Source organism: Poromitra crassiceps (genome assembly GCF_964638095.1).
Source record: "Poromitra crassiceps genome assembly, chromosome: 21".
NCBI classification, from domain to species: Eukaryota; Metazoa; Chordata; class Actinopteri; order Beryciformes; family Melamphaidae; genus Poromitra; species Poromitra crassiceps.
In genome coordinates, this window is record NC_139638.1 from 9,506,622 (window position 1) to 9,521,184 (window position 14,563).

General features: G+C 42.8%; 2 protein-coding genes across 2 annotated transcripts; one reads left to right on the plus strand and one right to left on the minus strand.

Annotated features, from left to right (window-relative positions):
• Window positions 1-244: 244 nt before the first annotated feature.
• On the plus strand, window positions 245-4,946 carry arpc3 (actin related protein 2/3 complex, subunit 3). The gene is made up of 7 exons (XM_083657593.1): window positions 245-350; window positions 757-853; window positions 1,255-1,331; window positions 1,950-2,018; window positions 2,614-2,740; window positions 3,501-3,595; window positions 4,810-4,946. Exons 1-7 carry the CDS (start codon window positions 345-347, stop codon window positions 4,870-4,872), a joined length of 534 nt encoding a protein of 177 aa, XP_083513719.1. The 5' UTR covers window positions 245-344; the 3' UTR covers window positions 4,873-4,946.
• A 1,253-nt stretch (window positions 4,947-6,199) lies between these two features.
• On the minus strand, window positions 6,200-14,264 carry ube2g1b (ubiquitin-conjugating enzyme E2G 1b). Its single transcript, XM_083657574.1, has 6 exons — window positions 14,082-14,264; window positions 13,371-13,473; window positions 13,183-13,280; window positions 12,609-12,787; window positions 9,660-9,768; window positions 6,200-8,303 (listed from the first exon to the last, which is right to left on the minus strand). The coding sequence occupies exons 1-5, from the start codon at window positions 14,122-14,124 to the stop codon at window positions 9,682-9,684; spliced, it is 510 nt and encodes a 169-aa protein (XP_083513700.1). The 5' UTR covers window positions 14,125-14,264; the 3' UTR covers window positions 6,200-8,303; window positions 9,660-9,681.
• Between the last annotated feature and the right edge of the window lie 299 nt (window positions 14,265-14,563).

Below are 14,563 nucleotides of genomic sequence, written 5' to 3' on the forward strand. Positions count from 1 at the left end.
CATGTAGAGAGACAACAAACTGATCAAAAAGTCATTATTATAACTAATTGTGTTATTTTATTATTTTTATAATGGTGAAGTTTATTTGAATTTGCTAAGGACCCCCTGGAACATCCTCAAGGACCCCTGGTTGTCCCCGGGCCCCACGTTGAGAACCACTGGATGGTCTGTACAGGAGGGGACACACACACACACGGTTTGTTGTCGCCACCTCGCGGCCGCTACAGCGCACGACACCCGTACACTTCCTGATTCTGTAGGGTGGGACAGGCGGAAGCAGCGTCCTGCAGCGCTCTGACATTTTTCTTTCGCCGAGCAGCAGCAGGACAGACTAATAATTCAAGATGCCGGTGAGTAAAAACCCCTAAATACCGACAAGCGATAACCAGCTTTTTGTTGCCAAGGCTGATGGTAACATGATTAGCACCGAACCCCCCCTCGCCTCGGTGATAGAGAGGCCTCCGAGGAAGAATGGCGACTCTTGTGGTTAGCATCAGGTTAGCATGCTAGCTCGATGATGATGGAATTGCCAAAAAACCTACAAAAACCTGCTTTCATTTCATACTTGCGAGAACGGCAATTTCACGGCTGACAATGGCACCATTCGGCGATGTGATATTATAACATCGGTGACAACAGTCTTTGGTGTCACTCGGGGTGACTTTGCTAACGCTAGCTAGGTAACGTTACTCAGTACGAATAGAGCGTTGTGACAGCTAGTAACTTGTTGTGTCTCTCCTCTCCTCTCCTCTCCAGGCGTACCACTCCAGCCTTTCTTCTGAGAGCAAGCCGGTGGGCAACATGGCTTTGCTCCCCCTCAAAACCCAGTTCAAGGGACCAGCTTCGAAACAGAGTACGGAAACGTGATCTCTGTTGTTGTTTCTTCTGATGTGCAGTTGACAGCAAAGTTTTCCAGGAAGTCCCCCCCCCCCCTCCTCTTGTTTATAGACAGTAAATAATTGCCAGTCACTTTAAAACGACGTTTATTTTTTTAGCTTATTCAATCAGCTTTTCAAGGGTTCATTCCCTGATGTGACACATTATTTACTCAGCTGGACTCCACTTCCATATAAGGTCTGGTGTGTAGTACATCCTCTTTAGGCAGACTGTGTCAGCATTGTCATCTCTCATTTTCGAATTCACTGTCAAGGTTTAGGATTGAGGTTTAAGGTAAAGTGTTTGTCCTGCTGTGTGTTGGCAGATTGATTATTTCACCACTTAGTACTGAGCCTTATTATTCTTTTATCATTTCAGCCTCGGACTCCGATATCATCGATGAGGCTATCTACTATTTCAAAGCCAATGTCTTCTTTAAGAACTATGAAATCAAGGTGAGAAATGTATATATAGATATATTCAATGTATATATAGATATATTTTTGGGGGTATTTTGTGTTTGCTCCGAGGCACGGCAGCTTGCATATTGCTCTATTTGAGTCCGAATGACCAAAGTGTTTTAGGGAAGTGAATGTCAACATGCCTTACCTAAAAAGATAGGAGTAGGTACTGACGTAGTAGGATATTTGCTCAGTCAGTTCTTCTTTTACAGTCTGTTGATGGTGGTGGAACCTGCCAATATGTAAACATAAATCCAACATAAATAAAATAGAAGTTTAGCTCTTTTTTGACAGTTCAGATATTCAAGTGAGGGGCAAGTATGTCTATTCCCTGTATTTCTTTTCCTTCTCGTAGCCCTGCCTCTCTGTGCCTTGAGGCTGCTGTCTCTGCTCCCGCACATGTCCCAGCTTGCAGGTTCTCCTCAGCCATAGAATCTTCTCATAGTTTCATAGCTGTTTAACTACTCAGCCCAATGCTGGCCAAGCCAGCCTGGAACTGTACTGATCACAAGTCCACCTTGTGTAAATATCAATAGAGAAAAATATAGGATTTTTCAGGGCAATTCCAAGTATTGCAACCAGTGAGATGTGTGTTTTGTGTGTGTTTTTCAGAACGAGGCAGACAGGACGTTGATCTATATCACACTGTACATATCTGAATGCCTAAAGAAGCTACAGAAGGTAAACGGCACTATTTGTTACAGGATTGACAATGGGCAACATCTGCATTTTAGACTTTATTTAGGCTTTATTGAACTAACAGTGAATTTGGTGATAAGTGAAAGATGTGTGCTAAAGCAGAGGGTCAGGAGCCACAAGGGGGACCGCAAGATGATTAGAGGCTCATCAGTTGATAATTAAAAAGTGGAAGAAGAAGAAAGTGTTTCTATACACATGTATTGTCTCTCTTCCCTTTCTTTGTTAAGGAATGCCTATTTCTTCATTAACAATGAATATCTGCAGCATTTAGACTCCTTTCAGTAAATAATAATAATGCAATCACTGAAATTGTGCTCACGATGTTGTGTAAGCATCTGTGCTCTGTATCATGATATATGTTACCCGTTAGGCCATTAGCCACTGAGAACAAAGTTCAAGAATTGCCAGTAGTCGAACAATAAAGAAGTACAAGAAATCAACATATAGTGTTGGTAAGAGTTATTCACACATATAGGATACTATTTGTTTAATGTAGAACTGAATGTGCTGCATAGGTAAAAAAGCTTGTTTTTTCTAGTGATCTCACCTCTGTATTGGTGGCGTTTGGTCTTTCCAGTGCAGCTCTCGGAACCAGGGAGAGAAGGAGATGTACACTCTGGGCATCACCAGCTTTCCCATCCCCGGAGAGCCCGGCTTCCCTCTCAACGCCATGTACCTCAAGCCTACCAACAAGCAGGAGGAGGGTAAGAACCAACACTGCACTCTACATGGCCTAATGCTGCCTTCAAGTGGAAGTCGTGAACTCGTGTTTACTGGGCCAGAAGCCGTGTACATGACATGCTTGGCATTCAAGTGGTCATGTCGTGAGCATAGAGACACTGCGTAACGCGTCATCATTCAGAAGCCACGCCCAAGACGGGGGAAAACAGAAACCCCCCCTCCAATCCTGGCGTTCTCCTATGTCGCGCGCATGGTTGCGTGTTGCACAAAAAGATCGTATATACGGAAGATGAACACTCCAACTTACTTCCTTGACAGCTAGATCCACATTTTTCTTCTCGCCAATTCCCAATGGCTTCCTTGTTTTGCTCAGGAGTACAAAAAAACGTTAACTGGCGATTTTTTTACATTTGTTGTCTGCGCAGCCCCACCACACAACAGCTTTTAGCTATGTTTAATTCAAGGAAAATGATGCTGGTGTCTGGAAATGAACGGAGCTTTTCCCCCGTGATGGGCGTGGCCTATTTCATGCAGTGTCTCTATGTTGCAGTTGAGTAGAAGCCACGAGGCTAACCCTAACCCTAAACCACTGGAATATCAGTTTGGGAGAGAGGTTGAATGTTTTATGCTCTTGGTGCAGCGTTATGTCATCATTAAAGATTCTCTGTATTTCAGGAAGTAAAAGTAATGCGAGTCGATTTCACGGGGACTTTAAACTAAACAGTAGTTGTTGATGTGGGGGATGGTAGTGACTGATGTTGGTGGCTGTGTTTCCCTTTCCAGAGACCATGAGGGCGTACCTGCAGCAGATCCGCCAGGAGACCGGTTTGAGACTATGTGACCGCGTGTTCGATCCCCAGACGGACAAACCTAGCAAGGTGAGGCAGTCAAACACATTTTCCAAAATCTATATAATGAAGTCTGTGTGTGCCTTTATTAGTGCACGCCCACAGCGCAGGTCTGATTAGGCTGGAAATGTACGTGTGTTATGATCCCGGGGAAGGTCATGAAGTCCTGGAACCTCCTAGAAAAGTCCTGGGAAGCAGCACCTCCCCAGGTTGGCTAGAGTGCCTAAGGCTGGGTTCACACCGGCGACCCAAGCCTTGCCTACGCCTTGCCTTTACCCACGCTTTTAAATAGGCGTCCGTTTTAGTCAACGAGGCTGTGTACACCGGGCGCCTGAGCGTGAACCCTGCGTGTACCCACGCCTCGTCCGTGCCTTGCCGATTTTATCGTTTAGGCGTGAGTTCTATTTTCAAGCCGACAAGGCGCGTGCAGGCAGGCTTCTTCTGTCAAGCCATGAAAGAAAAACGCGACAATATCCGTGGGAAATGGCAAAGTCAACTGAATTTCAAAATAAAATGGAGTTACTACAACAGTGTTGAGCAGAGAGAGAGCGAGAGAGAGATTGACGGGTGGCTATCACGTGGAGCTTTCTCCCTGTCTGCAAACAAATCTTCATGAGAGAGAATAGAGACCGAAGAAGCAAGATGGACAATGTTGTTGTGCCAGCACATATTCTTGCAAGATCACCTTTCTAAAATGTCCGATTATAGTCAGACCTGGTTATACATATCCAGCATCAATAGAACATTAAATATATCCGATTTATTTTACCTATGATAATTCGGGACCACACATGAAAAAATACAGTCGGGAGAGAGGAGAGGCGCTTGTGACTCTGCTCCAGGTTCAGCGTGCAAAGGCGTGCGGTGTGATCGCAAAAGCGTGTAATAGGTTCACGCCCAGCTCAAGGTCTGCAGGCGTAGGCGTGGGTTGAGGCAAGGCAAGGCGTAGGTTCTCTGTGTGAACTAAGCGTTAGTCACACCCTCTTCTGGGTTTGGCATGGACCTCAGGGAGTTCATTTCACATTCATTTTCCCATCTCCTCTGTATAATGGATCATTGTTTATCTTGTTCACTCAGTAACATCTTGAGGATAATCATCTAGGTTTGGGAGATACGATACATTTTGTGCTGTTGACTTTAATAAAAAGTATGATGTTGCTCCCCATCTACACGTAGCCATGGGTGGTTTGACTGAAGAGACTTGTCTCTGCAGACTCCTCTTGACATCAGTGTGTTTCTTTCAGTGGTGGATGTGCTTCGTCAAGAAGCAGTTCATGAACAAAAGCTTGTCCGCTCCTGGACAGTGAACGGACTCGGGACCGCTTTCTGTTCTACAGACGCAAGACAGATGGATTTGTGTTGGTTTTTCCCTTGTTTGGGGGGGCGGGCGGGGCGGGTTCTGCTTTTGTGTGGCTAAGATGATTTTTTACTGAATATGAGTCCAAGGATGTGTCCTTGCTTGTCTGGTTGTTAATCATATTAAGCTGGTGCTTAATTCAATAAAGCAATCATGGAGGTTGGAAATAAATGTGCCACTGTATTTTGTCCTTATTGCACTTGGCTAGAAACGGAGGCGACTGCAAATCTAATTAGAATCAAACTTTATTTCTATAGCACCTTTCATGCAAGATTGCCATACAAAGTGCTTAACAAAATGGCGGGGGGGGGGGGGGTAAAATAAGAAAATACATAATTAAAAGTACCGTAATACATAAAATTGGGGAGCACAGTAAAGCTTTCAGTTTAATAAAATTGTTAAAACGCTAAAAAGAAATATGAGAAGTTGTATTATCAGTCTTATTTCAGGTTGAAAGCTAATTAACTAATAATTTAGGCTATTTGTAAAATATCTCATTAGTCTATTCAAGACATTTAGATGTAATTAGTTAAAATGTGGAAGGACAAAAAAAGTGGACCAAAGCAGCTCGACAGCCTGACGAAGATCAACGGTTGAAACACGTTGCATTTTGTGTTTGCCCGTATCGAATTGAAGATGCATTCTGGTTTGTAACTCTTTGCAGTACGCAGATACAATTACTTCTCATTAAATAATATATTCTTTTCAAACTCCAAGCAGCTCCTTTTTTTGCCTTGTATTATTTAAAATGCCAAATGGAGACTAGGGTTGGAAATTAGCTACAATGTGCATACATCATTTATATTTCGATTGTGAAGTGCAAAAATTGTGTTCACCGCACTGACCCTATTTTATAAACCAGTGCTTCTGGGGTACTTACGCAGCTTACAGGGGGTGGAAAGATTGGGTTGACAATTTATTTCCAAAATGATATATAGGCCTACATAAAAAAAAAAAAATCAAGTAATTTCACAAGCACATTGCTAAAATAGTATGTGCAACTAGTTCCCCCCGACAGGTGCCAACTGTTACACTACTCTGAAGAGTATGTATCACGCATGTCAGAATCATTCATTCAATTAATAATTTGTCATGTTAGATACTAATCGTTTAATAGAACACATTGAGGAAAGTCATCAACATGCATTGAGTGAGGGACTACTATTGTTGGCATGGCAACACAACTCGAGGCGTACATGAAAAAGGTTGGGAACCACTGTACTAAATAAAAGTAATGGGTAGAGAAACTCCACAACATCAGTAATGAATATCCACACTGAGCTTTATTGCTTGTTCTCACAATCTAACATATTCATGATGATCTCAACAATGGGTGAAATTGAACAACTGTAACTCAACCAAAAGCATCTACCAAGAGCATCAAAAGTGCCATTTTCAAACATTTTTAAATCACTTGACCAGGAGACCCTGGAACGGAGGTTGGGGCTTTGAAGCACTACTGGACTATGGCAACACGCGAGGCAGAAGCACTTCTCTCTCTGTACAATGTGCAATGTTCAAATGTATGACAGTTTCTCCGAGGGAATACAAACAAGGTCAAACAACTTGCCTTCTATGATACAGTTAATATTTACACATAAAAATACTGTAGCATTGATCTTCATTACAAAAAATATTTTATTGGTGTTTCATGCTTCAATTCATAGCTTTTTTTGGTTTGTCAAAAACAAAAACAAAAGAAAAACTTTTTTTTCTGGACTCAAAACAGAAGCGAAGCCTCCTGATGCAGACGTCACTGAAGAAAGGTTTATTTTCCTTGCAGTGAAAGTAATTTGTTAAGGCAGCATTGTGTGATGGTTTCCCCTTAAGAGAAGGAACACTTTCTCTGCAGAACATTTCGGAGGTGCAGGGACGAGGAAAAAACTCTACATCTTGGTTTGGTCTCTACATCTCTTTAATGACCGCAAATGCGCCAAACCCCGAAATTGCATAATTTATTATGACATAACTGTAGAGTGGATGGCTCAGTGTGGCAGGTTGAAAATAAAGGAATAAAAGCCCTTCAAAACAAAGAGACATGCATCAAAAATAATCATAATCTAAATAAATAAAAAAAAGTGAACTCTGGTGAGAACATTACCGGTATTAGCAAAGGGGATATTTTCTCCACACATTCACCTGGCAGAAATCTGAGGAGTATTTACATAATATGGAGAACAGTAGGCTGTATAATTTCATATCTTCCTATGAATTAAATATTGATGTTATAGTTGGAGATGCTTTTATTCTATGTTGGGGTTGGCAGACCTTTTCAACTGACAAAAAACTTGACTAATCACAAGAGCTTCTATGCTGAATTTTTACAAATTCAATTTGTCGCATTCGAGGTAAAAAGGTAAACGGCTTGCACGGCTTATCCAATCACATCATTCAGAGCAACGTCCTCATTTCCACCACAGCTTTTTAGAGACGGCCAAAGAGCGCTCGGCTAGCCGCTGGTGAAAGTAAGCGTCACACGGATATTTTGGAGGAACAAATATTGCTAAAAAGTCAGCACAAATAAACCCCTTCGAGTAGAGCTCAGTATGCTATTTTCAAATGAAAATAAACGTGTCCGTTTCAAACGACGTAACCGGCACTGCCCGGTGCCCACATACTTCCATGCGTCTTTTGCGATGTTATGTTAAGCAATACATCCACTAGGGGGGCAGTAGAGAGTCAAATGTGTTGAGGGTGTGTGTGGTACTGCTCCGTTTCATCGGTGTCTGTAAGCTTTCAGAAAAGGTGCAGAATTGCGCACGAAATGAAGGCAGAGTACGGACAGAAAGCTCTGTACGCGTATCTATTTAACGTTGAGCATAAATGGGCCTTTACTGTCATCTGGTGTGAACACATTGGTGGAAGAACTTTCATAATGTGCATCTACGCAGGAACGAATAGTGCCAGTTATCAATTTCAGTTTTTTCACTGTGTTGAAGAAGAGTTGAATAAAAACAAAGCAAAAAAAAAAAAAAAAAAAAAAAGCTACATAATCTTTTTAACACCTGAAGATGTACTACAAGGCTATATAAGTGGATGTTGAACATTTGAACGTAAAACAAATCTTCAGGCAGCGTGAATGCTGCTGTCATTCAGCCGTACAGTATGCAGGAATATGAACAATGGCTCTCAAACTGGTACTAGCAGAGAAACAAATATTTGACTGCTCAACAATGTCCAAGATATATATATATATTGTTTTAAACCACAGCCGATGCTACTAAAGTATTCATGGCTTAAGAAACAGATTTCCTGTGTGTCTTACTCTTCTGTGGGTGGCTAGTCGACATTGCAAAAGTTCTGCCAAGTGGTCTTCCTAGCTGACTTAAGTGCAAACCCAAGTGCAACTCCTAGTTCAATCCCCTGTTGATTAGTTCCAACCTGAAAAACAAACAAAAACAAAACTGCCATTTGGTTATATTCATCACTATACAAAATAGGGATGGGCATTTCTAGCAAAAACACTATTCGAAATTCGCTGGCCAAAGTCGACTTTTAATCGAAATTCGAAAATAAAAATAAAATGTAAAAAAAATTAAAAATGTATTTTTTTTTTTTTTTTGTGAGTGAAATGTTGCTTTGAGCAAGTAATTTTTTTTTATAAGCATTTTAAGCAAGGTTTATGGAAAAATGAATGGCGGATGAAATCCCATGAAGAGGGAGAGGTTGCTTATAGAAATTGTTTTACTCTGTCTCAATAAACTAATTTCGAATTTCAATAATAAAAGTCGACCTTGATAATAACAACGATTATTCGAAAATTCGAAATTCGATGCCCATCCCTAATACAAAATAGCATTTCAGTAATATGTATAAAGCATGTTGTGACAAACTATCTGTATGTGATTAGCAGCACAACAGTTGCTCCTCATCTAGGACCTAGGTGAAAACTTTCCTAGTAACAGACCATTTTCTTTATTGGTAAATGGTAAATGGCCTGCATTTATATAGCGCTTTTATCCAAAGCGCTTTACAATCAGTAGGTACATTCACCCATTCACACACAGACACTTCGACATGCAGACTGGAGGAGGCGGGAATCGAACCACCGACCTCTTTTATCCAAAGCGATTAGTGGACGACCCGCTCTACCTAATTTTTTTAAAGTATAGAACCTTACAAACCACAATAACTACACACACTTTCTCCCACGTCTTCCCCTTGTGATGGTCGAAATGCTAGAGAAGCTGACAGGAGGCAGTACTTATACCCCGTTCAGGACAACTCGGACCGCTGGAAAAAATGGGTTCCGACCTGTAAAAAGTGAATTGAACGGTCGTTCAGGCCGGAATTACAGCTCGGAAATTCGGGTATCATCCAGAGCTCCGGTTTCTCCGAGATGACGTCACAGCCACATGAAAATGGCAACTTGCATCGTTAATGATGATCACAGAATTATTATAAAGACGTTTGTTGACGTTTTAACACACAATTTGAGGTCTTAATTATGTAATGTTAACGTTTCATATGTGTATGTGTCATCGGTGTTTCGCTCCGTGTGAAATTCAGCATTCAGCATGTTCGGTTAGCATGGTTTGCTAGTAGGTAGCTACCATGCTAACGCAGGTTGCTATAGGAACAGTTTGGTTTCCCCCCAGAGCGGGAGGTGCAGCGTGAACGCAAATCTGTCCGGGCTGGAGGTTCCGTGTTGAAACTTACGGCGGTCCGAATTGTCTTGAATGCGGTATTACTCTGGGCTGATGCCTGTAGAGAAGCTGTACAGGAGGAAGTACTTACTCTGGGCTGATGCCTGTAGGCTCTAGTCAAAAGCCATCTCCTGACTCTTCCGTACGCAGCGTGCCACCTTTCTTTTGAACTCTCCTGTGGGATCCTCCCTCCACTCTTTCTGCAGGGCAAAGCACAACAGCGCCACATCAACCATGTCTCTACATCTATTAATTATGATTGTCAGCTTCATAAAAGAACACGCCATGTAAAAGGGATCATGTTTATTCATACAGTGTCACAGCACACAGATCATCATTACCGTCCCTTAGCAAACTACCTACCAGTATATCTTGTTTTACAGTATAGCTCTGCCTAACCAGGCAAAATGTTTCCTATTCATAGTATTCCGTGTCATCTCCACACCGCCATCTTGGTACATCTTGGAACAATAACTGATTGTAAATCACAATCACAACTATTTTTATATGATTTTATATTTACAGAAATAGATGAATCGATGATTATAACAAGCGTAAGCGTTTGCTTACCATTTCACTCACTTAAACGGTTTCGTAATATAGCTACTTCTAATCGAGAATATGTCTGATAAAACGTTGCAAATGACACTGGCACTGACAACACCCCACCAGCTTCACACGTGCAGACACGGCCAATTGTGTCTGTAGGAGCGTCTGACCGAGAGCCGTGGGTGCCGCTGCCGGGAGCTGAACCCGGGTCTCCGTGTTGGTAGGACAGAGGTTCTCAAATATTTTTCAGCCAAGGACCCCTTACAAGATAGAAAATATACCGGGGACCCCCTCATTCTGATTTGTGATTTTGGGCTAAGCTTACCTGTAATTGTTTCCACGGTAACGTGCTTGACTTTTAATTTGATAGGTTTGTTATTAGAATGTAATCCATGAACCATTTTAGATTTAAAGCATAAACTATTTTCGTTGAACTATGAAGATTTTGCATTTTTTTTTTTTTTTTTATTACATTACATTTACATTACGTCATTTAGCAGACGCTTTTGTTTTGTCCAAAGCGACTTACAATATCACAATTTGTCAACAGTACAGAAAACCACTATGCAACACAATCAATGACAGCCAAGATATTTTGATAGACTAGCACCATGTAGGAAGTAGTTTGAGAAGGAATAAGTAACATGTAGCATTTTTCTTTTTATTAAAAAAAAAAAAAAATTACCTGAAAACTTTTCGCGGACCCCCCCATTTGAGAACCACTGTGGTAGGAGAGCGCGTTTACCTCTACACTACCCAGACGCCCCGGCTATGTGTGCGGATTCCTCAGGCTCAGGTTGAAATCCAGCCTGCCACATAATGCACCACTGGCTACGTAGATACGGTCTGTCTGGTATCAATCTGTGCACCCAGAGTCTGTAGGCACCCAGAGTCTGTAGACACCCAGAGTCTGTAGACACCCAGAGTCTGTAGGCACCCAGAGTCTGTAGGCACCCAGAGTCTGTAGGCACCCAGAGTCTGTAGGCACCCAGAGTCTGTAGGCACCCAGAGTCTGTAGACACCCAGAGTCTGTAGACACCCAGAGTCTGTAGACACCCAGAGTCTGTAGGCACCCAGAGTCTGTAGGCACCCAGAGTCTGTAGGCACCCAGAGTCCATCAGTCTGACGACTAATAAGACTCTGGGACAGGGTTTCCACCAGCGGACGTCCCACCCCAAGACTTAAGGTCCTTGCACATAGAGTCCGTTTTTTCGTCTGAAATTGACGCACGAAAAAAATAAAAATACGACCTCATTTGTGTCAATCATCATTGACACACCGAGTCCGACAATTACGTCCGTCATTTAAGTTTTCGGACGAGGTTCGATTTTCTGCGTTTTTCCGCATCCATGAAATCGTTTTGACAGGTGTTTGACCACTCAGAGCTTCCGTAGTGTTGCTATTCACAATGAAAAATGGCGTCTGAGAAGTTAATTCAGTTCGTCTCCCAGCACAAAGCATTTTATGACAAAGCAGGAATACAGAGATTCGGAATTAAAAGACAGAATGTGCCGGGTGATTGCAGACCAGCTTGGAACGCGGTGTGTGTGTGTGTGTGTGTGTGTGTGTGTATGGGGAAGGGGGTGGGGGGGGGGGGAGAGAGAGAGCCACACAGACACACTGCCAGTTGTGGATCAATAGGATCGCGGTAGTTTTCTTTTCGTTGCGAATCTTCGCAACGAATATTGGATAATTAACGCATCGGACTCAGTGTGCAAGGTATCTGTGCGTGACGTGTTTTTTTCGGATGACGGATTAAAAAAACGCAGCGAACAATTCGGACTCTGTGTGCAAGAACCTTTACACTTCTGTCCTCGTTTAGAGTCCGACAACATCTCGTATGCAGCGATCTGTATATAGAGAGATTGGCCGAAATGCCCTCTGGACCTAAAACACCTCCAATTGATCAACTCCAACTCCCATTCTCACATCAGATGGACTGTAAACAATGACCGTGGCGCACGGAAGCAAAGTGTTGGCGCGGATGTAACGGTATGAAAATTTCACATCACGATTATCGTGACCAAAATGATCACGGTATTCGTAAAAAATTGCTGAAAATGTTCAGAAAGTACCGAGAGACTCACTGAAATAATTTTACGTTTTATATTGAAAACTCAAGACCCAAAAAGGACTGATACACTCACTGAAATCATTTCTCCAAGGCTGCACGTTTGCATCTGGGAGACGGTTGCCAACTTTGGTTGATGATGGACAGTATTTACCATGTTTTTCACAGCACTGTAATCACGGTACCACGGTTTTAATGATGAAACGGTACGGTTATCGTAAGGAATTTTATCACGGTTATCATTAAAACCGATTATCGTTACATCCCTACTCTACACCGGAATCCATGAAATATGGGCCATCTGTCCCAGAGGTTTTATCAGTGGTCAGACTGATAGACTCTGGGTGCCCAGATTGGTCTGGTATTGAATCCAGTCCCAGCTTGAGAGTCTCCTACCGTACGTCTGCACCATGTACTTACAGCTGCATCCACATTGGCGGGAGAGTCTCCGTTGGGGTCTGCCAACATGGAGATAACACTGATCATGATGGTCTCCACTGTGTGGATGGGCAGCCAGCGCTCCTCAGGTTTCTCATAGCCGTACTTGTCCTCTCCAGGCTCGTGCAGGATGGAGATGCACACATCGCCGTTTTTGGCCACTGGTGGAGAAAGAAAAAGGGGAATATAATACACAGATATTACTGATAAACTTGCTTGTACCCAACGGTAGCAGATATGCCTTACACACATCCCAAATAAATCCCATTCTCTGTCTGGGTGGCATGTTTTAACTTGTAGTTATTTCCACACACATCAAGAATGACAAGAGAAAATGTGTCCCTATCCCTCCCCAATTTGCATCATTCAATTCAAAATGTAGTTAATGAGTTGGGATTCACTAAAATGTCCTCAACCTTTGTTGAGGTGGGATGGATAGCCAAGGGCACGCCTGTAACTGTATGCTGTAACGGTTTTATTGTCTAGACTCCATGTTGTTGTTGTTTACATTACATTGACTGTTTCTGATTAGGTTGGAAATAAGGCGGGGCCTTACCATTGGGATGCCAGAGTTCTGTGATGAACTTCATCTTGGGAGGCCTCAGAGGGTAGTCATGGGGAAAGGTCAGGTTGGCTTTGAAGAAACCTCCTTCACTGCAAATGAGAGACAGGATGTCCGTTTGAACGAGCAGAGATGTGAGCAGACAGGGAAGGTCAAAGGTCACACACACACGTTTCACTCACAACAGTGTATCTTGAGGTCCAATGACGACCACTTCCCACTGGTAGATGTCATCATCGTCTATAAGACCCGCAGAAAAGCCCTCCACTGGGTTCTTGTTGAGCTCTGGGGGGGGGGGGGGGGGGGGGGGGGGAGGGGTTCCCAGTTAGATCTCAGTGTATTCAAACAAAACTGAATGAATTAGCGTGGCCTATATTTGTGACCAGGTTTTTTTTTTTTTTTATCCAAAATAACTTGACAACCATAAACTACTACTACTACTACTAAGTAGAAGTGTCCTCAAATGTCAGTAGAAAGCAGGAACAGACGTGTCTGGAGGACTGACAGAACAGTGAGGGGCAGTTACATCTTTTACGGACGGCCACATGTCATGTGTGTGACATGGCATGGCACTTTTGAAATGCTAACGTTATGTACTGTCAATGGTTACCAGCAGTGATTAACGCTAGCTACTGACACTAGCTGCTAACTAGCGTCAGCTAGCCGAAATGATTGTCGCAACTTAGCTAACGCTAGCTAACAGCCAGTCGAGCAAAGCTATCTGTTCAAGCAGATTTGACTAAACAGTTCGCTTAAGTTGTGTACAGTGACTAACTTAGATCCCTGTTTGAAGAAACGTATCGTAAGGTAACGTTATGCCTGGCCACGGAGAAAACAATCACAACAAGACAGATGTGTCTCAGCTGATGAACGTTAGCCATCGACTAGCTTACCTGCTAGTTGTTTACGTAGTAACAGCGAGGATTGTTCAGTCATTTTAGCTATGTGTAATTCAGGTTCTAGGACTTATCAACCACTATCAACACGGTGAAACGAAAGCGGGTGGGTGAAGAAGGTAAAGCACGTCGTCCACGTTTCCTCTGCTGGGCCTCGCTGTGCTGTTGGCTACAACAACACGAAATCTCAGCAACAACTCAAGTTACAGCAATGAGGGTAGCACTGGTCTCTGAGGCACGCATGCGCAAGGGATGACGTATTTTTTGTAGGCTTAACAAGAGCCTGGTAGTTTGAGCATGGAAGGAAAGAGACGACACTCCGGCCATTTTTGGAAACAGAATGCGCCTCGCAGTGGTCAGCTGCGGTAGCGCTGGCCCCTATAATCAGCCTCTCTAAACAGTAACTCAACGGGAGTTGAACCTCGGGTCCTCCTTTTCATTAGCTATTTATCTTAAAAAAACTAAACAAATAAAACGAA

What these genes read in the sequence shown, in the direction of transcription:
- arpc3 (XM_083657593.1), top strand. An exon ending in GGGACCAGCTTCGAAACAGA is followed by an intron (nt 854 to 1,254) that starts GTACGGAAACGT and finishes TTATCATTTCAG; the next exon opens with CCTCGGACTCCGATATCATC. An exon ending in TACCAACAAGCAGGAGGAGG is followed by an intron (nt 2,741 to 3,500) that starts GTAAGAACCAAC and finishes TTCCCTTTCCAG; the next exon opens with AGACCATGAGGGCGTACCTG.
- ube2g1b (XM_083657574.1), bottom strand. Translation starts at nt 14,124, where the DNA reads ATGACTGAACAATCCTCGCTGTTACTACGTAAACAACTAGCAG. An exon ending in GGACCTCAAGATACACTGTT is followed by an intron (nt 13,281 to 13,370) that starts GTGAGTGAAACG and finishes TCTCATTTGCAG; the next exon opens with TGAAGGAGGTTTCTTCAAAG. An exon ending in CCGCCAATGTGGATGCAGCT is followed by an intron (nt 9,769 to 12,608) that starts GTAAGTACATGG and finishes TTTGCCCTGCAG; the next exon opens with AAAGAGTGGAGGGAGGATCC.